Genomic DNA, 21,871 nt, shown 5'->3' with positions numbered 1-21,871 from the left:
TACCTAGAGTCAACTTCAATCAGATTATCATTTTGTATCATTTAATTTATCTGATCCAGCAGCTCTATTTTATTTTGGCATATTTCTTCAATCATCTCACCATTTTTGAAATGATTTTGCTTCCCAGGCTTCTCCTGCAGGAGAAAATAACAACCATCGGATACACCCAATGATCTTTAGACTTTTTTTCTATTAATGAACAGCAGCCCACTATGTCACATGGCACTGCTGTTGATATTTGAGGGGTTTGTGACATGACATGGATTTCAGCTGTTTGTTTTTTTAAAAAGAGTAAAAAAAAAATCAATGAAATAGTGAAAGCTCCTTCCAGGTGCCCCAGTAGCTCCTTGGATCCTGCCAAGATTTGATAAACAGTGTTCCAGCATTAATCACTTAGAAATAAACAAAAAAGAGGTTACCTTTTGCTTTGACGTAGCGTTTCAGTGCCTTTCTTCCAGCTAATGACAGCCTTGGGAGAGGCCTCTGGCTTGCATCCAATCGCAACTTGGCCTCCCACTTGGACAACTGACGTTTTCTTCACAGGATGTTTGGAAAAATCAGGGGCTGAAACTAGAAATAAGTTAAATTGAAAAGTGGGTGTAGAAATATGTGGCATAGCAGTTCAAAGAAAATGAACTAATGTGTTTTCATTCTTTAGCTTTGAAATGCATGGGCCTTTCCTCTTGACTTGTCTTCTCCATGACTTATATGACTTTCATTCTCAGAACTTAGTTGCTTACATCATTCCAGTCTTCCCATTTGAAGGAATAGTTAACTTACCTAATACTCTTAACTCGGCATTGGAATAGATGGAATCGTATTGGTTTTCTGCAACGCACTGATAGAAGCCAGAGTCTGAAATGTTCAGCATAGTTATAGTAAGAGTTCCGTTTTCGATTTGAAATCTTTCCTAGAAAAAGAAGGAAGAAAGGAAGCCAATATTAATACCATGAAAACCATGTTTAAAATGTTTTATTTTATTTAGTTTAAGGAGAAAGAGAAGTTGTCTCTGCTAGAGTGAAGAAAGAGCATATGTCTGTGTATACAGCCTCTATGTCAGGGTTGCCAAATTCAAATCTCCAGGGGCCACACCTGTAGTTCTGCCCTCTGACATGTTAGATTTACCTGAATCAGCTGCCAATACAATTCCAGTTCACCACCTTGTATTTCCGTCATAGATACCAGGCATTATTCCTTTTAAACTGGGTTCTAGATCAGGAGGAAGGCTGGGAGCATGATGACACTTTGTACAAGTGAACTCCTGACATGATTCAATATATTTTAGGGAGTTGGCATGGGGTGCTGCAGGTTGTATTGGGGATCCTTTGAGGATCTGCTATATGTTGTCTGAGTTATGATAGCTTTGTTATACGTGTTAAAAGACTTGCTGGCCAAAAAATGCAATAGCCTTTTGACTGCTGCTGATGCAGTAATCTGTTTTGTGTGTGAAAGTCTGGATGTGTACTCTGAACTTATCTGAATACAAGAGCTCCCACGTACATATGAGCAAGTGGTATTTCCAACCGAATTGGGTACTGTGGAGTGTTCCAGTCGGAGGCACCGATGTTTCTGAATACCAGCGTCTGGAGGTTGCAGGAGGGCATAGGGGTCTTGTACTTGAATTCTGTTTGCAGGTTTCCACAGACATTGGGCTGCCCCTGTGGGAAGAGGATGCTGGACTAGATGGGCCATTGGCCTGTTCCAGCAGGCTCTTACAGTTTTAAACCAAACTATTAGCCATGCTTCTTTTAGAATACGCCATTCTATCTCCCATCTTCCTGGTTTTCTGTTTCATTCTTCTTTGTCAGTCAGTCAGAATTCTATAGCCCCTGAGCTCAAGCTCTGATAGTTTTCCCACCCTAAATCAAGGGTGCTGATGTCTGCCTCTTGTGCATGGATGGTGCTGTTTGGCTACATCAGGTTTCACATTCGAGAAAGCGTGTTCTCCTTCATGGAGAGCACGTGTTGCGGTGGGGTCTAACAAGACACCCCCTCTAGGTTGCTGGGTGGAACCGTTTGGATGGCCATGACTGTGATTGGGCCATGTCGGGTTGTTGGGGAGATTTTGATGTTACCATTTAGAGGGTTGGCCCAAAGGTTATATATTCTTGGCACGTAATTTTTTCAGCCTCTTTTGCTGCGTGATTTATTTAGGGGATGGCATAGGGACCTCGACACGCAAATAAGGACGAAGAATATTTTCAATTCATTGTTTTGCATGAGGCAACAGTTATATTCCCCCAATGCCACACACACACACACACACACACACACACACACATGCACACACACACTGCTGATCTTTCTGCACTCTACACAAGTAGTGTCTCCAAGCCAGTGAGCACCCTAATTCCACAGGCTCCAAATATAGGAATGTTGGGAATTTGGAGTCAGATCATTGGCCCATCTAGCTCATTACTGTCTACACCAGGGTTTCCCAAACTTGGTTCTCCAACTGTTTTTGGACTACAACTCCCATCACCCCTAGCTAGCAAAACCAGTGGTCAGGGATGATGGGAACTGTAGTCCAAAAACAGCTGGAGACCCAAGTTTGGGAAGCACTGGTCTACACTGATAGGCAGCGGTTCTGCAGAATTCCAGGCAGGAGTCCCACACAACACTACCTAGAGATGGTAGGGATTGATCCTGGGACCTTCTGCATGCAAAGCAGATGCTCTATCGCTGAGTTACAGTCCTGTCTCTTTACTTGTGGATATTGTATTCACCAAATACAGGCATTGGGGTCAAGGCCAGTGTCTCTCTCTCTCTCTCTCTCTCCTCTCTCTCACACACATTTGTTTTCTAACTATTGGTCCTGCCCATCCCCCATGTTTTCAAGCTGTTTCTATTTTTTCTCTGGATGCCAACTTGAATCCCTTTCAGGGGAAAAGGTGGGATATAAAGAAATATGATAATAACGTTGGCTGGCTCTGTCTCTTCCACGTGTCAAATTTGTGGAGGGATGTGAGTAAAGACTTCTAACATTCCCTTCTGTTGAAATGAATAGAAAGGACTGAATGCACAAGATGTCTGTGTGATCATCATGATGTGTGTAGCTCTGGTTCTGGGCATATGTGTTAACAATCAAATGTGCATAACTGCAGGGTTTTTTAATGGTTTAAGATGATGCCAATAGAGAGAGAGAGAGAGAGAGAGAGAGAGAGAGAGAGAGAGAGTAGGGTAGCTGAAGAAAGGGTGACTCCTACTGATCTTTTTTAAACCGATTCTTCAGCACTCTGGTTTTCCCTTAGAGGATTCTCCCTCAAGTATTGACCCATCCCAACCTTGCTTAGCTTAAAAATTTGATGAGGACACAGCCTCAGGTTGTATGGATGGTACACAGCAATCTAATTAACAACATTCCATTACTTCTCCACTTTTTACTTCCACAAAGCTTGCTGCAAATATCTTCTGCATACTTAGTTCAACCTGCAGGCTGTTGCTGTCCTCAGAGTGAATCTTACTCTCTCTCTCTCTATTTTCCACCCACCGACCCACAAAATCATATGAATGTGAAACACATCAACATAGGCATTTTATTTCAAATGGAAGCTCTACTTCCCAATCCTTTTCAGCTGCTTTTCTTTTGAGTCATATAACCAATCTGATAAATAATCACCCACAAATAAAAAAGCAATGGACAAATGGCTTGATAAAGGTGTGCACAACACAGATATTTTGTTGCAGTGCTACTAGGCATTCTCCTTCAAACCATGGAGTGGAAATGGTGGGTGGTGAGATATTGTTCACCTTTTTATGTCATGCTAAAATTTGGAATCACTCAATGGAACCAGTTGCTGATTGATTCAAAAGAGAGTTAGAATTTCAAAGCGACAAAAGAAAAGCAGGAAAGCTTGACAAAAAGCAGAATTGGTTACAAATTTTGAGCTGAAGCCAAAATGAACCCCAGATCTTACCTCTGATGCAAGGGGCTGGCCATTTTTAAACCAGCTATATGAGGGGCTTGGCTTCCCAGTTGCTTCACATTCCCAAACCAGTGTGCCATAAAGAGAGAGAGAGGCATTCTCAATGCTTTTATTCCATTCAGGGGGTGCTGTTATCAATGGGAAAAAACCACGAAATTATTGTAACTTTATTGTAGGTATCTTTACCCTAAAGCCTTGGAACAAGAGACAAATTAAAAGCATAAATTCAAATAAATGAGCTTATCAGAACAGCCTACTGTTTACTTCTTCAGGAGAAATGTTGTGTGCTTTGAAGGTGGTCATTTCTCTGTTGTTGACTTTCTTTGTCTGTGACATTTATGTATTATATGAGGAATTAGTACAGAAATATACATTTAACAGTGGATATACAGCATAATCCACTGTTAAATGTATAATAAAGACGCGGGTGGCACTGTGGGTTAAGCCACAGAGCCTAGGACTTGCCGATCAGAAGGTCGGCGGTTCGAATCCCCGTGACGGGGTGAGCTCCCATTGCTCGGTCCCTGCTCCTGCCAACCTAGCAGTTCGAAAGCACGTCAAAGTGCAAATAGATAAATAGGTACCGCTCCAGCAGGAAGGAATTTCCGTGCGCTGCTCTGGTTTGCCAGAAGCAGCTTAGTCACATGACCCAGAAGTTGTATACCGGCTCCCTTGGCCAATAAAGTGAGATGAGCGCCGCAACCCCAGAGTTGGTCACTACTGGACCTATACAGCATAATGAAACCTAAAACCCCATTTGGAATGGCAGCAACCAGGAAATCTATGCTAAGACATATGCACACATTACCCTTCACTCTGACTCCAGTGCATTTTCACCCTGGTCTTTGAATCCATGTACACAACGTCACCCACAATTACCCACAGTCCACTGGGATGTATCATGGAGGAGCATCCCACTTCCCACCCAGCTACCACTTGCAGCCTGCCCACTACAATCCCCTTCATGTTTTCTTAGAATTCAGCCCCATTAAATTCAAATTCAGCCCCTTGTAAGTGGGTTAGGATCTCATTCATTTTCAAACAAGAGGAGGCAGTGAAGGGGGTGGGGGAGAGATGCAGGCTAATCTCCGCAAACAAGAATAGGGGGAATCTGTCTCACTCACTCATTTTGATTATTGAAAGTGCCAACACCAGATGGAGTGGAAACACATCATATGTGACGTGTGTACTAGGATTTGTAAAATCAAAATGAAATGCGGCAAGGTAAAAAAAACAAAAAAACAGTCTCAATGTATTTTAAGGCTGTAATGTGTGCTACCGTGGGTTGTATCCCATTGTGACACCTGCTGATATAATGTGTTCCTTGATCAAGCAGAGGTTTCTGTTAGCAGAATGAGGCAGGGGTATGATTTTTGCTCATCTCCCTTCACTCTGCAGTCCCCCTGCCCTCCAGAATCTGCCCCATAAGGCTGGGGGAATCTTTTAAACAGCCTGATAGGTAGGAATAGTCTAATAACTGAGAAGGAAAGGGGAGATTCATGAAAATTGCATCCTACGCCTAGATTTTTGTCTCATTACCCCTCTACTGAAAGATCCTCCTTCCTGTGGAGAAACACAATTGGAAAGTATCTTCTTTGTAAGCATTTGACCTTAGCTTTGCTTTCTGGCATATGCAACATAATTTTGGAGTATAAGGAAAGAGCATAATTTTAAAGGTTTGAATACAAAGTGATTTCCTATACATCAATTGACTTTTATTGGTTACATAGAATCATAGAATTGTAATGCAGGGATCTTTTGCCCAACTTGGGGCCCAAACGCATGACTCTGAGGATAAGAGTCTCATGCTCTATGAACTGAGCTATTATGTTCAGTAATGGAGCTTTATGGAACTATCAGCCTGACCCATAGACTGTAGACAAAAACTTTGGAATGGGGCTTGAGATAAAGCTGGGGGTGGGTGGGGTGGAAATGGAAAATCAGAATACAAAAATGAATGCTCTTCTGAGTCTCCTGCCCCCTGCAATAATTTCCCAGCTCCTTCTCCCAGCCCGATCATCAATCCATCCACTTCTTTTCCTTGCTTTGAACACTGAACTGTTTTAAGCATGGGTGGCTCTGAATGGTGGCAAATGTGGGTATTTTCTCAGGTACCAATAAAAGGTCCACTGCCACAAGGTTTCTATTTCCATTTTGTACCGGTTTCGCTCCACCTTTCCAAATATTTATATAATTATCTTGAAATAAAATATATAAAGAAATAAAAAAAAATGTCCAGTAGCACCTTAGTAAAGGTACCCCTGCCCATACGGGCCAGTCTTGACAGACTCTAGGGTTGTGCGCCCATCTCACTCAAGAGGCCGGGGGCCAGCGCTGTCCGAAGACATTTCCAGGTCACGTGGCCAGCGTGACATCGCTGCTCTGGTGAGCCAGAGCCGCACACGGAAACGCCGTTTACCTTCCCACTAGTAAGCGGTCCCTATTTATCTACTTGCACCCAGGGGTGCTTTCGAACTGCTAGGTTGGCAGGCGCTGGGACCGAACAACGGGAGCGCACCCCGTCGCGGGGATTCGAACCGCCGACCTTTCGATTGGCAAGCCCTAGGCACTGAGGCTTTAACCCACAGCGCCACCCGCGTCCCCTTAGAGACCAACTATGTCTGTTCTTGGTATAAGCTTTCATGTGCACGCCCTGAGAACAAACTTAGTTGGTCTCTAAGGTGCTACTGGACATTTAAATATATATATATATATATATATATATATATATATATTGACTGCGTAAGACCAACACGGCTACCGACCTGTATCTTGAAATAGATTAAGATTCCTTGCAGTCAGCCATATCCCTAAATATTTCACCTTTTTCTGTTTCCAGAAGGACGTGTTGGCAGTGCCTTTTCCAAAAAGTCCACAACCATCACCACAAACCACTGGGATCTTCTTCCTTGTTTAGTCCTGTCTTTCCCAACCTGTTGCCCTCTATCTGTCTGGGAACTCAACTTCCATAACCCTCAAACAGCATGGCCCATGGTCAGGATAAATGGGAATTATAGCCTGAAAATCTGCTGGGCACAAAGTTAGGGAGCTCTGTCATGGATAAATGGGGGGAAGGTAAAGGTAAAGGGACCCCTGATCATTAGGTCCAGTCGTGACCGACTCTGGGGTTACGGCACTCATCTCGCTTTATTGGCCGAGGGAGCCGGTGTACAGCTTCCAGGTCACGTGGCCAGCGTGACAAGCTGCATCTGGCGAGCCAGCGCAGCACATGGAACAGCATTTACCCTCCCACTGGTAAGCGGTCCCTATTTATCTACTTGCACTTTGATGTGCTTTTGAACTGCTAGGTGGGCAGGAACTGGGACCGAGCAACAGGAGCTCACCCCATTGCGGGGATTCGAACCACCGACCTTCTGATAGGCAAGTCCTAGACTCTGTGGTTTAACCCACAGTGCTACCCCTGTCCCTTAACGGGGGGAAGAGAAGATGACAAAATTTCTCTCGGCCACTTAATATTTTGTATGTATGAAACCACTTTTCCCCTCCATTTTTCTTTGTATTTACCTTTGTAGCCCTAGGATGCTATTAGCTACATTTTTAGTCTACCACTGATGCACAATATTTCATATTCACTGAATTCTGAACAACATTTCAGCTCACCAGTCATTTTATTATTTTTGTCCTTGATTTCTTCCTGTGAGGACTAAACAAAGGGTGTAAGTAGTATTTCTCAATAGTGCTGGTATTCTATCTGGAAATAATTCAATTTTCTCACCATATATAAGCAGCTGGCCTTTTGCAGCATTCCGTCCCCGAATGTTTCCTGCAATGCATTCGTAGGAACCTTCATCTTCTTGCTGAAAGTCTGGGATTTCAAGGATTCCTTTGGATGTGTGGATTTTTCTAGCCAATGGGCTACCATCAGGTTTCCTCCAGATGATACTGGGAACTGGACTAAATGAATATAAGTCATTAGACAATGTAAGAGTCTACGTAATCCTTTTTATATGAAGGGAGAAAGTAAGTCCTTGAACTTTTGAAATTATCAGCAAGCACCAAAAAACTTAAGAAGTTATTGTTCTGAAATGATCCCAAACTTTTCTGTGAGTTTTAGCCTTTTAGAGAATTGTGGGATTAACACTATATATATATATATATATATATATATATATATATATATATAGTCAGGGAACTGCCATCAGTGCCGGAGGGAGAGAGCAAAAGCCAGAGGGATTCCAGAGAGCGTCCAGGGATTGGGAGAAGCAGCCCATCTTCTGAGGAAGAGAATCAGCGTAGCACCAGTGGAGAAGGGGGGCAGATGGGGGAAGCGGCGAGGCGGTCCCATGACTCCTTGCCTGGGACCAGCGGGGAGAGTAGGGGTCCTCCGTTGCCCACGCCCTCCTTGCGCAGAAGGCTTTCATGCAGAGAGAGTAGGAGAAGATTAGGCGTCAAAGAGCTTCTTTGCTGGAAGAAGTTTAAGAAACGCCCACTGACGGATTCTGCCAGTGATTGAGTCAGCCATGGGTGAGTGGCTGTCCGGACAGAAAAGGTTCACTTAGGCAACCCAGCCAGGTGTTTGCACCCAGCCGGGGAGATAAGCACCGGCTTACGCACGAGCATCCCCTAGAACCATTATATTATATATATATATATATATACATATATATATGATTTTTTAAGATCATAAAGTCCTTTCTACAGATCAGTCATATTTGATGTGAGACTTTGATATTATATACAGTATAAGGTGGGGGGGGGGGGGGAGGTTCCATTTCAAACTGAAATACGCAACTAGTCCTAAAATCTGTCAAGGCTCCACTTTCCAAATGTTTGGTGCTACTGAGAGCCTGTGAGGTGCAGTGGTTAGAGTCTCGGCCTAAGATCTGGGAGATACAGGTTATCTCCCCCTTGGCCATGAAGCTCACTGGGCGACCTTGGGCCAGTCACTGCCTCTCAGCTTAACCGACCTCACAGTGTTTGTTGTGGAGATTACATGACGATGGGGAGAACCATGTGCATCATCTTGAGCTCCTCAGAGAAAAAGGTGGGATGTGAATGCAATAAGTAAATAATTTGTAGGGAAATTGAAAAGGGAGAGCAGGTGTTTGCAGGCATTGCACAAAACAGACTTGAGAAGGAATCCAGAAATATACTTTTACCGGTATGGTAGAATTTCCAAACAGCTCTAACGTTGCAATTGTAAATTGCCAAAAGGTTCTAACATTGTAAAGACTGTAAATTGTAAAGACTGTTGACGTTATCCAGGCATGAGATTTGATAGGATACAGATTACTTCGTCAGGTGTTAACTTCAATACATGGATTTCCACAAATACACACACACACACACACACACACACACACACACACACCACACACACACATATGCTTGCAAGCATCACATGAAGCATGATGTTTTATTTTCACAATAAGCCTGCTTAACGACAAGATCTAGGAGTAGAGATCCTAGAAGCCTTGCTACTGTTGCTGAGATGCACTTGAAATGTCTAAGAGGAAGCAAAGCACAGCGTTGAAGGTGCCTTAAAGATAATCTAACTCAAATCCATCCCCTCAGGCAGGAACAAGAAATGTGAATCTGCAGAGAGAATAGCGCAGAGAAGGAAGCCACACGCAAACTCGCCTCAAACTGGTTGCATTTTACAACAAACAAAAGCTTTACTCTGTTTGAGTGGATCACTACAAATCAAACCTATGGAACATTAGACATGACACTAAAAGAGGAAGCTGAGAATTATAAATTACAAGCAAAAGGCAAAGGAGTGATGAGCAGAAGGAGGGGCCTAGAGAGACTGGAATAAGGAGAACTTTTATCGACTAGGGAGAGCAATGCTTTGTTTTGCATTTTTATAGCTTTTTATCATTTTAATTTATATTTAGATCAATGTTCTTTATATGATAAAACACTCAAGTGTGAACATGGCTATAAATACTTCCAGAGTTTCTGGCAACATCAGAAAACACACAAGGCTCACTTTCTTGATTTATTATGTCACCAGAACACTTTGAAATATTAATAGTCTTGCATTTCACGGCAGCCTTTCATGCTCCTGCAAAGGAAAATAAGCTGCTTTGCTGCAGCAGAAAGACTGAAAAATGCCTTCAGAACAGCTTTTAACAGAGACTTTGAGGCAGTGTTGGCAATAACACTGTTGCCGCCGCCACTGCCACAGAAAGAGATATGCAGAGTTTCAGATGCGATGCAAATCTATCCGACACAAACTGTTCTGATTCATATAAATAATCGCAATAAAAAGTGTTGGTTGGGTAGATGGTGGCCACTGTCTGGCTCTCCATCTTTTATTGAGCAACTTGGGGCTTTGAGTTTGCACAATCCACTTCCAAGGTGCAGTAGGAAGTAGGCACATGGGCCTGTGTCCCACTGCATGGAATCAGCTGCAGGTTTTACCAGTGTTTGAAAACTGAATAATACTGTATAGCAGAAGTGGTTCCCAACTGGTGATCCGTGGACCACAGCGGGGCCTTGTAGCCCACCCAAGGGGGTCTGTGGCACCATTCACATAACAAAAACTACCATAGAGATAACAAAATTTTCAAAAGCAGGAGGTCCATGGCTTGGCTTTTGAAAAACAGGGGGTCTGCAGTACTTAGCTAATTGGGAACCACTGCTATATGGAGATAGAAACCAATAAGCAGAAGGAATATTATTCTTGTAGCAGGTGTGCATTTGTTTTTATCCTTCCTCAAGGAAAACACCCCCAAAGGGAGAAGGTTGAGGGGAGGACCATGTGGGGGGCCTGATGGATCTTCATCCCAAGCTCTTCAACCTTTGTATAAGGAGTGTGGGCAGGTGAGGTGGTTGGGGAGAGAAACAGCAGGTTCACCGAGGCATTATTGGGTTAAGGATACCCTTTAGTGATCTGCCAGGCAGTAGGACTGGTGGGACTTATGGGGATGTCCTTTAAGGTCTGACATGCACATTTTGCGTGAATGCTGGACAGTAGCACCCAGATGCATGTGTGAAATTCACATTCAAGGCTCACCTAGTAATCAAGCCCCCCGCTGCTGCCCAGTTTGCTGGGGAGTCACCATCTGCAACTGTATGACATGCTAAAGGATCTGAAGGGATGCTGTTCTACCAGAATTAACTAAAATTCTCACTTGCCTGTACTTTCTGAATTTGGTTGATTGGTTAAACTGTCTGCAGTTCTTCCAAGCTGTTATATTAAGAAATATGGCCATTATCCTAATGTTTCGTCTCACGAGTCTTCTTGGCAGGTGTGATCCATTGTAAGTACATCTTTCCCCGAGACTCTGCACTTTTGAAGCACTCTGATATTTAAACTATCAGCAGTACTATCTTCCTATCAGTTTTCTACAGTGGATCACATTGCGAATGTGATCCATGCCAGATGCACGTTTGCAACCTGTGTCTGTGCATGTGCGGGTTGCGATTCGGCACTTCTGTGCATGCACGACCGCCAAAACTTGGAAGTAACCCGTTTCAGTACTTCTGGGTTTCGGCGGTCCGCAACCCAAAAAAACGCAACCTGAAGTGGCTGTAACCCGAGGTATGACTGTATAACATTTGAATTGTTTATGTTTGTGTTATATTTTAGGGGGGTGTTACTGGTTGCTCTGAATGCTATTTTATAGTGGAATGATGGGGGTATAACTTGTTTTACTAAATAAAACAAATACAATTGCTTAACCTTCCGGCTTTTTGCTTGTGGAAATCCAAAACACCTTTCCACTGGAGAACTTGGGGCTCATGATACCTTTGTAGACTTGGCCCAGACCTAATCAATGTCTGCAGAATTGAAAAACCCACAACTCTACAGTATTGTGATCCTACAAAGCTGCTTTATACTGTGCTAGACAACTAGTCTATATCAGGAGCAAGGAACCTCCAACCCACAGATGAAACTTGGCTCACCAAGAGTTTGAATTTGGCCCACAAGGCCTTGTTCCACCAACCATACCCATGTATCTCACACCTGACACAAGAGCATTCTCTCCTGACACAGTTTTGCAGAGCCAAAAAGCACCCTGGCCACCCCTATCTAGTCCAGTAAGATCTATTCTGACTGGCAAACATTTCAGACAGACATATTGTTAGCGCCGGTACCTGCAGGGACAACTCAGATAATATTGTAAACTTGGGTAACAATTATGCTGCCCGCTGAGTGGAAGAGCTGCAACTCAGAAGTAGGGCACTCCATGCAAAAGGTCCCGGGTTCAGTTCCTGACATCTCCTGGTAGGTCTGGGGTAGACTAATGCCTGAAACCTAGGAGAGCCACTGGGCTCTTCCTTAATCCATAAGTGAATGGAATGAGGGGGGAAAGACTGAAGTATGTGAAAAAATGGCAGGGGAACTGTTCTCGGGTTCTGTGACCAGGGAAACTCTTCCCTCTGTGAGAGTTTTCAAGAATAAAATGGTGCCTCTTGAATTCTAGCACTTCATGCCATTGTTGGCACAATCTATTGGGTGTGTTTGATCTGTCCCCAGCTAACGCTTTAACTAGAGATCCTGGGGAGTTGGCCTGAAACCTGATCCATGCAAAGTTTGTGTTCCATCCAGCCCTTCACTGTCAGTTGTTATTTTTCATTTTTAATGTAGACTTGGGCATCCATACCAAGAAGCGCTGCTCTAATTGGAACTCGTTTTTCAAACTTCTATCATCTCTTGTATGACTGTGAAACGTTTTCTGATCAGGTCAAAGAAGAGATGTAATTGGAGTAGACTTGTAGTAGATTGATATAGATCATGGGTGGCATTCTTGAGGGTATTACAGGCTTTTAAACCAATGTCACATATTTTAGCCATAGGCAAATGACTTCTTTTCATTAAAACTGGTTACAGAATTTGATTCCAAACCCACCGTCGATTTTGATGGTGTTTAGTTTTGTTTGTTTAAAAACAGCAGGAACTCTCAACAATTAAATTAAAAACACTCATTTTAGTAGAGGATGGGGGAAATTAAGAACTTACCACCTACACTTATCTTACTCAGAAATGAACCATTTGCATACTTTTCTAAGCTCTGTAAACTGCAGAGTCTTTTTTTAATGTAACTTCTGGAATAAGACAAAGTTGGCAATGAACCACCAAAGCTAGAGGCGGCACTCCATGAGGAGAAGCCTCTTCTGTCAGGCTGTCAGCTCAGGTTTACTGTGTCCTGCGATGAGGCTGTCCTCTTGTTTTCCTTTTCCATATCAAATACTCATAATTACTTCCTCAGGGATCTTTCCCAACAAGTCCTTTCCTCCTCCTCCTCCTTTCCCTTCTCCCTTTCCTTCTTTTGTGTGTGCCTGTGTATTTTTATTCTTTTCCATGAGACTAAAGCTGTCTGACACATAAAGGCAGTGTGTGCATTACCATTGCTTTACTTAGATAAGTTGTTGCATTAAACACTTAGCTGTGCTTTATTCTCTCCCAAGGATAATGGCTTTGTGCTGAGCTGCTAGAAATGATACAAGAATCAAGAAAGTGATAAGGAATTCTAGGCAGGGGTGGATTATCAATTGTGCTGCAGAGTAGGGCGGCCCCAACTAAACCAGGACACTTTGCTGTGGTATAATATCTGGAACTCCCATTGCTGCCTGCATTCGGTTTCATGCATCTTTCCTGCAACTCTCCATGTGTTCCCTTTGCGTTAATAGGAGGCAAGCAGAAGCCATAATCCCAGTATGACAATGCATAGAGAAATGGTAGACTGCTTATCATGAAGAGGAGAATATCTTTTGTACTGCAGAAATATTTAGGTCAGGCTGTAGTGGACAGGAACAAAGAGGATTCTCTCTGAATTGGTAAGGATATACCCATTTGGCAGGTGAAGGCTAGCAAATGAGAACTTGCGGTGCATGCTGCAAAGACAGGAAGCCTTTATATATGGGTCACCAGATGGATTCAGGGGCCTTTTACCTGATGAGTGTTAGGATATTGCTGAACAGTTTTCAATATTAGGATATTGCTGAACAGCTTTCAATATTATCTTGCTGAAAAGAAACCAAATCCACAGGTTCCACAAACTTCCTGTTGCCCCACAACATCACACCCAAGATGCAGCGTCCACATGTTTTCGTGTGTGGAGGGAATGTACAAGATGCTGACACTGAGAAAGCTTGTGTGTCTCCTGGACAACATGAAGGCTGTGTTTTAGTTCCAAACAGCTCAGGAAGAAAAGCAAGTGCAATGAATTTGTCCGTGCTGTTCAAAGAAAAGCCCAAAGCCAACACTACGTTCACTTAGCCAATCCTCAGCAATTCTGGGTAGAGACTATTACCACAGAGTGCTGTGTGGGATCAATAAGGATGCTTTAGGAAGTTGATCTTTATGAATTTTGATATGAATTGACCTGATCTGGTGTCAGGTAGCCAGGCAAGGCTTACCTTCCCCCTCTCTGTAGATAACAGCACAAAGCAAAAGCAGTCTTTTGCAGCAAGAGAGAGGTTTCTTGAACACAGCACAAACATTCAGCGTCCGTTCTCCTCACCACATGATCCCTCCACCACTGAGCCTTCCGAGAAGCTACCCTATCCAGATGCCGGGCTCTAGGGGCTCATGGCCTGCACACTTTCTAGTGAGGGAGATTCAACCAGCTCTCTCTCTTCCCGTTCCTCTCCCCTTGGTTGTTCTTCTCCCAGCTCAGCCCAACTGTCAGTTTCTGAACTGTGTCCTTCCGCAAACTGTTGCTCTAGGTCAAGAGGAGCTTCAGGATCAGGTCCTTGCACGGGGGGGGGGGGGGCTCCCACCATTCTTCCTCAGAGCAATACCCTTCAGTCTGGTTCCTGACATCTGGTCATAATCTATGAACTGATCTTCTATGACTAATGTACAGATCAGAACTGAATCTGCACTTCTAAGATGTTTCTATGAAGTTCTTGACTGATTATATATGATCAAAATACACTTCATAATATGTATTTTGTGAGAAAAATACAGTTAGAAATGCTTATTTTGAAATTAAAAAATACTTATTTAAAAGTTATTTAAATGCACATTTTTGCAAAAAAAAAAACAAAAAACAAAAACTAAACCCCAGGTCAATGCAAAAATGGGATGGAGCCAAATTATGCACACAGGTCATATCTGCACTATACCTTTAAAGCAGTATCATACCACTTTCAACAGTCATGGCTTCCCCCAAAGAATCCTGGGAACTATAGTTTGTTAAGGGTGCTCTTAGAGTTGTTCATACATTCCTAGAACAATATAAGAACAACTACGAAAATAATGGCATTCACCTGGCCTCAGGTTCATGTGAAGAGGTTACAGTCATTTATACCCTTACATGGAAATGTCTTATATGAATCAATTGGTCTCCTGAGTAAACATACTTGGAATGAGATTTTGGTTCTGAAGCTGTGGCGACACATGACTCTCAATTCATTATGAAAGGCCTGCTTAGCAGTGATCCATTGCAACTAAGAAGTGGAAATATTTTAACAAGGAGGAAAAAAAGAACTCTTGCAAAAAGACCACATTAAAATTTCATATCCAAAGAGAGAGGTTTTGCTACTGTTCATTTTAATAAGAGTCCATGTTTTATGTGATAATTTAAAGACACTGGAAAAATACAGTGTTTGAATTAAGGGCAGATTTCACTTTATTACTTCAGTTCTACAAATACCCATTAGTAAGTAATTCCATACTCTAGTGTTTATACGTTGTGTCTAATAATATAATCAGAAAAAATAACCTTTGCTAACAACAGTATATTGTATGTTTCCCCCCTGATACTGGATGCGATAGTGATTCGGAAGGAAAGCATATAACTGGGCAAAATATGCTTGAAATACTTATGGGATACTTTTCGACATGAAGTTAATATTTGCAATATTCAAACTTTACAGGATTTTTCAATTATGCCAGTCCATTTTTTTTTAATGAGAAATTTCAAAGCAAAATTTCAATTCCCATTTTGAAGAACAAACCCTGAAGACGTTCAGAACTGGAATTCTTGCCAGAATTCTTGACTGCTTTGATTTAGGCCAGCTTCAACTTGAATTTCCCACAAGCTGTCAACTTTCAGACACTAAATTGTTATTGCAATGTACCCAATGCTGGTGAAGTCTTGTTCGGCCACCCTAAGCACATTAGGGGGGTTCTCTGAACCCTATGTAGTATATTTGTAGAGGGATTGGGAGGGAGGGGATGCACATGAGAAGTGGGAAGGGAAATTCTGTTGCATAGCCAAAAGTCCTGGTGCAAGTACAGTGGTGCCCCGCAAGACGAATGCCTCGCAAGACGAAAAAACCGCTAGACGAAGAGACTCGCGGAACGAATTAATTTCGTCTTGCGAGGCACCACTGTACTTCTAAAATCTTAAAATGGTAAATGGCATACTCCTGCTCCAGAAAGGATTCAACACACCCTAGCACTAGCTTAAGACTTTTAAAAATAATAATTGTAATATTGTCCTGCCATGTCCTGCCATGTCCAGTCCATAAACTGTCAGTATGGGTAGAATCATGTTTCACTACTTTCCTGGAGATAGCATACTTTCTCTATGGTAATTTTTGAATAATACAGGGCATTTTGCAACTCCTTTGTAGTGGCGCAGTTGTACTACCATAACTTGCTTCATTAGTGTATTGTACTTTTTTATTATTTCCTGTGACAACGCAGTACATGATGCCCTCTGTCCTCAGTCTGACCTGGTTTTTGCATTTGCATTAGTGTAATCTGTGGTTTGGTTGCAAGTTGGATATAATTGCAGATGTCACTGTGGTACTGATGTTTGCATTATGCTAATAATAGTATTAATGAGGCCCTATTTCCTCGTTTAAAAGATGCAGATAAAGGGGTGTTTTTTGGCATGATAGCCACTGATGCAAACATAGCTTTGTGTAAAAGGAATTACAAGATCTCAAATGTGTTATGCTTCACAAATAATTAAGACACCCCCCCGACACACTTCAGCATGAATAAGTGGACACAGTGCAGAAATGTGCATCTATGGCAGTGAAGATAAATCTATAATTCGTTTGCCTGAACGCTCCAAAGCATTGAAAGAACACTGGCTGCAGTCACTATTTTATTTATATCCTACAGAACAGGCAGCAGGCCCAGGAATCCATAAGTTACCAAATTAAAACAGAGAAGAAGAAAAATATTTTCTTCGAAGTGACAAGTCTAGTCACACTGGGCATCAATTTCAGTTTGACTGGAACAACGCAGGAATAGCCAATAAGCAAACCTTGTCTCTCCCTTCAAATGAAGGCGCATGCAGAATAACCCTCGGTCAATCATACAGTATCTGTGCTGCATCATTCATGTCACTCCTCTCAGGATACTTCACAATAAAATTAAATTTGCAGCTCAGATAATTACGACCATGCCTGGTTAAACAAATGAGACAAAGCAGAGATGAGAAAAGCTGTGCCGGTGGCTTTTGGCACCAAACACTGACACGGGGTGGGGGAAATAAGTTCCAAAAGGGCATAATAATTAAGTGGTTCAGCCTTCCAGTTTTCCTGCTTGATTATTTAGGTCTCGGCCCTGAGCAAAATTGCATGTTTGCAAAGAGCTCTAACGGAATAAGGGTACTTAAGGGACTTCCTCACACTGCATACTCCTGCTTGGCAACTGTGCTCCTATGATAGGACACAGTTAGGAGGGCTGCATGCAGAAGAAGCAAGGCCAGCACACAACAACACAGGAAAATGAAAGTAACCACAACAAGCTAGAAGGTAGAGTCTTTGCTCCAACCCATAATAACTGGATACAATATTTAACTCTACAGTTACCAATTACTAAAATGACCAAGTAAAAGAAAAAGGGGGGGGGGAGCTGTCACTGACCTCCCACCCTGGCCAATGCGCCCAGCAGGACTTAGGACATTTTACCCAGCCTGGACTCTCCAGCCAACCTCCAAAGGATTGCTCTGTCCCTTTTTTCGACTGAACCAAAACCCTAGGATTGGGTTAATTTCAAGTTTATTCTCTGTTCCTACATTATTTTCTTGGCAAATTCAGCTCCAGCTGTGATTTCTGTGGTCTATTATGACAAATTGTTGCTTTCTTTTTAAAAACCTAAACTCTGCTGTGGTTGTAATTTGGGTAAGTCTCTCTCTCGCCCCCCCCCCCCTCGGCTCCCTAATTGGTCTTTGTTCTGTCAGGTATTTCACTATAATTGTGTCTTCTGCTGTCAAATAATATAAAAGACAGCAAAAGCTAAATTAATCCTTTGACCTTCAGCTTTTGAAACTAATTCCACTAAGAGATAATGCACACAATTTGTGTTTTCCCTCATAACAAGGAATAAGAAGAAGGCAGGGCTGAAATAGCATTTATCTGCTGGACTCTCTTTCCAAATATTCCATCTAACACTTATGAAGAAACTTTTATGAGGAAAATTTGCTGTCTAGAAAATGCTCATTGTGGGGTTTTTGGTTTTTTTTTAAATCAGACCAAAATATTTAGTCATAATACTCTAGAGAAGTCACAGTAAACCTAAATATATCTAGGAATCGGAACAGGAACCTAACATTTCAGATGTGGTGTTTTGCCAAGAGGATTGGAAAGAAGCAAGCTAGCTGGTGAGAAAATGCTTCCTTATTTATTTTTCAAGCATTTCACATCTTAAAGATGTGCAATTTAGTTTGTTTCCTTACCCCAGTTTAAGCTCTTCTTTAATGTGGGTCAACTTGAAGAGCTGACACTGCATTTGCAATGATGTTTAAAAAAACAAAGCAAATTGATTTTATGGTTGCCCTAATTATTTCTTATTTTAAAAATGAATAAGAGATGGGCACATTTCCCCTAAACCCAAATGAAGATGTGAGGCAATATTTGGGTGAATACGGCCACAACTTTATTAATACAGCACATTTGTAAAATAAATAAGGCCTCTTCATTGCTGTTAATGGTGATGAGAAGGATGGGTCTCATCATCCTTGTTGGGTTCAACTATCCATTGATGGTTCCTGGCCTGAGAGAAGTCACTGTAGGATCCTTCCTCCTCACAGTCCTCTACTCCTCTTTTTCAAGGAGCGGAGGGTGCTACAAGTAACAGCATTAACCACACACTGCCAACCCTTTGCGGCTAACAATGCTACCCATGCCTAGGGACATGCCTGTCCCAGTTCCCTTGCACCAGGCAACCATGATGGTTGGGTCAGACACTCCTCCCTGCACTGCAGTGGCGAACCACACTTTCTGCCTGTTGTGTAGGCCAACAATTTCTCTGCTTAGAAAACCCAATGGTAAGAATATACCCACCCGTCATGACAAGAGGTGGGCAGACTCTATTCAGCACAATACAGAATGGCACTCAGGAGCTTTCTTAGCACTTGGATAACGCTAACAGCTCTTTCCCAGCTTGTTTTGTAAGCGTATATTTGCAGGTGATGCAGAGACAACACACATCATTGTACTTTCCACTTGGAAATGCACAAGCGTCCAGAACTCTGAGTTGTTCCGCAGGGTGAGGAAGAGGAAAAGAGGTAAAGTCAAGGCACAGGCACAGGCACTTCTGCTGCATATCAGTTAACAAGTAAAGCGCTGGGAAGGTGAGGGAAATTAGATGTAGGAGCCATGGCAAGGATGAAGAGAAGGAGTGGAAATTTGTCATCCTCTCACCCACTGCCTGAGGCAATTGTCTCCTCTTGTCACATGACAGAGCTGATCGTGATTTTAGTGGTATTGACTTTCACTCCAAAACTGAGATGGAGCGGCTCAAGATGGAGCGGTTTCCCTTGGGAAGTTGTGGACTCTCATTCCTTGGATGTTTTTTCATGGATGCTTTAGATGGGTTTCCTGCATTGTAGGGGGTTGGACTAGATGATCCTTGGGTCCCTTCCAACTCTACGATTCTATGATTCTAAGATATCCCTGTTTAAGGGGGGAAATGAAATGCATGCTTAGTTACCTTGTTCTGAAGTGTCCATATTGTAGTTATTTGGATCAAATTATCAGAAATTAAGCCTTATATGTTGAAGCATAGGTGTACTCTGAAGTTTAAAAATCACCAGTTTTGCATAAATGGAACATAAACTGGGACAGCAGAAGCATTTGCAGTAGTTTGCATAAGTTTCTCATACTGAAGGATTTAATACCATTGATAAAATGTGTACACACACACACACACACACATTCTTAAAAATCAGCATTCTTTCAGAAAGATATATTATAGTTTTGTGAGAATGAATGCTTAGCTGGAGGAGCTTGGTTATCAGGAAACTGCTAACAACCTATTAAAAGTTGAAATGAAAAACCAATGACTTGGTGGAAAATTCACCCATTCCCCACAGCCTAACAGCAGGGGTACAGCAGGAGGGTTGTTTGGACAGCCTCCTGCTCTGGTGAGATGGTATATTTGTCCTCTATAAGGCAGACCTGCAGCATTTCTAGGTAAGGTAATTTAAAAAACCTTTCTATGACCATGGGATATCACTCAAATCCAAATCAATACCCATTTGGTAGACTATTTGAGAAATGTCCTTATTTTATTACAGCAAACAAGCATTGCGATTTTTTATTTTTATTTTAGAAAAATAAAAATGAAGAACCTTACTTTCCAAGGGCAAAGCATTCCAGTTTAACGGATGAGCCTTTTGCTGCCAGTGTTGTTTCTGGAAAACGCACTTCAATCTTTGGTTCGTACTCCCCCATCACACCTGTTGAACATCAAAACAGGGAGCGCTCCAGTTGTGCCTCAGACCTGTCTTACTACAACAGATTATCAGTGTGACATTAAAAATGGTGGCCTTACTTCTTATGGAAGCTAGTAAATGTCTTCCAGTGAGAACATGAGCAGGCTACTGTGGAAAACCTCATCACCATGCAAGTGCTTAATATGAAGTCTACAAATCAAATCATACAAGTGACTTCCCCTTGACCTCCTGAACCATATTGTGAAAAAGAAGCTAGCATCCGGCAGTTGTCATGCAGCACATTACATTCTTTTTCAAATTCCTAAGATGGCTTGATTTCTGTAAAAATGCAGCCCTAAAGTCGGATATCTTTCACACTCCAACTCTCGTGAGAAATGGGTTTCCATCTGAGAAACTGGGCAAACCCCTCATTAGATGAAATTGCAAAACATTTTTGTTCACACCTTCCACCACATATCATTTTAAGCCTTTCTTCAACAAAACTAGCTGAATAGATCCCATTTCCACTGAATTTAAAGTATTTTTTCTGCTTTATTCTCTTTTTAAATACATATTCAAAAGCTTTAAAAATAATTTTTTTCATATAGATGTAACAGTATGCCACCAGGCTGCACAACCTATTACTCACCAACCACATTAACCATGTAATATAGATGTGCTGAGCAAACACTTATACTTGCAAGGGATGCGGGTGGCGCTGTGGTCTAAACCACTGAGCCTCTGCAGCTTGCTGATCAGAAGGTCAGTGGTTCGAATCCCCAGGACGGGGTGAGCTCCCTATGCTCGGTCCCTGCTCCTGCCAACCTAGCAGTTCGAAAGCACGTCATAGTGCAAGTAGAAAAATAGATACCACTCCGGCGGGAAGGTAAACGGCATTTCTATGTGCTGCTCTGGTTTCACCAGAAGCTGCTTAGTCGTGCTGGCCACATAACCCGGAAAAACTGTCTGCGGACAAACGTCGGCTCCCTCGGCCAGTAAAGTGAGATGAATGCCGCAACCCCAGAGTCTTCTGCTACTGGACTTAACTGTTAGGGGTCCCTTTACCTTTTTATACTTTATGCAGGTTAAAAATTAGGAGATTACTCAAACTGCTGGTAAGAAAAATCTCTGGCATCTCAAGCATCTGGTATATATCTGAAGGGGGAGCACATCAGTGGGCCTGACAGATCTCCAAAGGTGTAGGCCTGGTGTTCTGCAGCAGGGAGCCAATGCTACTCATGTAGACTTCCTGTCTGATTTCAGGGTTCTGACTCATGTAGGTAGTCTATACAAGTTTTGCTGCTCCGTACACCACATACCTGCTCCTGCTGCCACCACCTGTTCTGTCACCATTACATGCCCTGCCACGTCCTCTGCTGGTGGAGAAGTGGCACCACCATCGGCACT

At 42.5% G+C, this 21,871-nt stretch overlaps 1 protein-coding gene across 7 annotated transcripts in view; it reads right to left on the bottom strand.

Annotated features, from left to right (window-relative positions):
- Positions 1 to 21,871, bottom strand: part of LOC310670128 (contactin-6-like) — a 199,204-nt gene that overhangs the window by 58,413 nt on the left and 118,920 nt on the right. For all 7 annotated transcript variants that reach the window (XR_014507533.1, XM_083424816.1, XM_083424818.1 and 4 more), the window contains 5 exons: positions 20,386 to 20,488; positions 7,663 to 7,841; positions 3,918 to 4,054; positions 781 to 910; positions 420 to 570 (listed from right to left, as the gene is read on the bottom strand). Coding sequence is in view for 6 of the 7 variants with exons in the window: in XM_083424816.1 (XP_083280942.1) it covers positions 420 to 570; positions 781 to 910; positions 3,918 to 4,054; positions 7,663 to 7,841; positions 20,386 to 20,488 (700 nt within the window). In the remaining variant the exon portion in view is untranslated. The remainder of the gene's footprint in view (positions 1 to 419; positions 571 to 780; positions 911 to 3,917; positions 4,055 to 7,662; positions 7,842 to 20,385; positions 20,489 to 21,871) is intronic.

The sequence above is a fragment of the Podarcis tiliguerta genome (assembly GCF_965153285.1).
Source record: "Podarcis tiliguerta genome assembly, chromosome: 2".
In the NCBI taxonomy this organism is placed as follows: Eukaryota; Metazoa; Chordata; class Lepidosauria; order Squamata; family Lacertidae; genus Podarcis; species Podarcis tiliguerta.
Note: the sequence above shows the minus strand (reverse complement) of the source record. Positions and strands in the feature narration are given on the sequence as shown.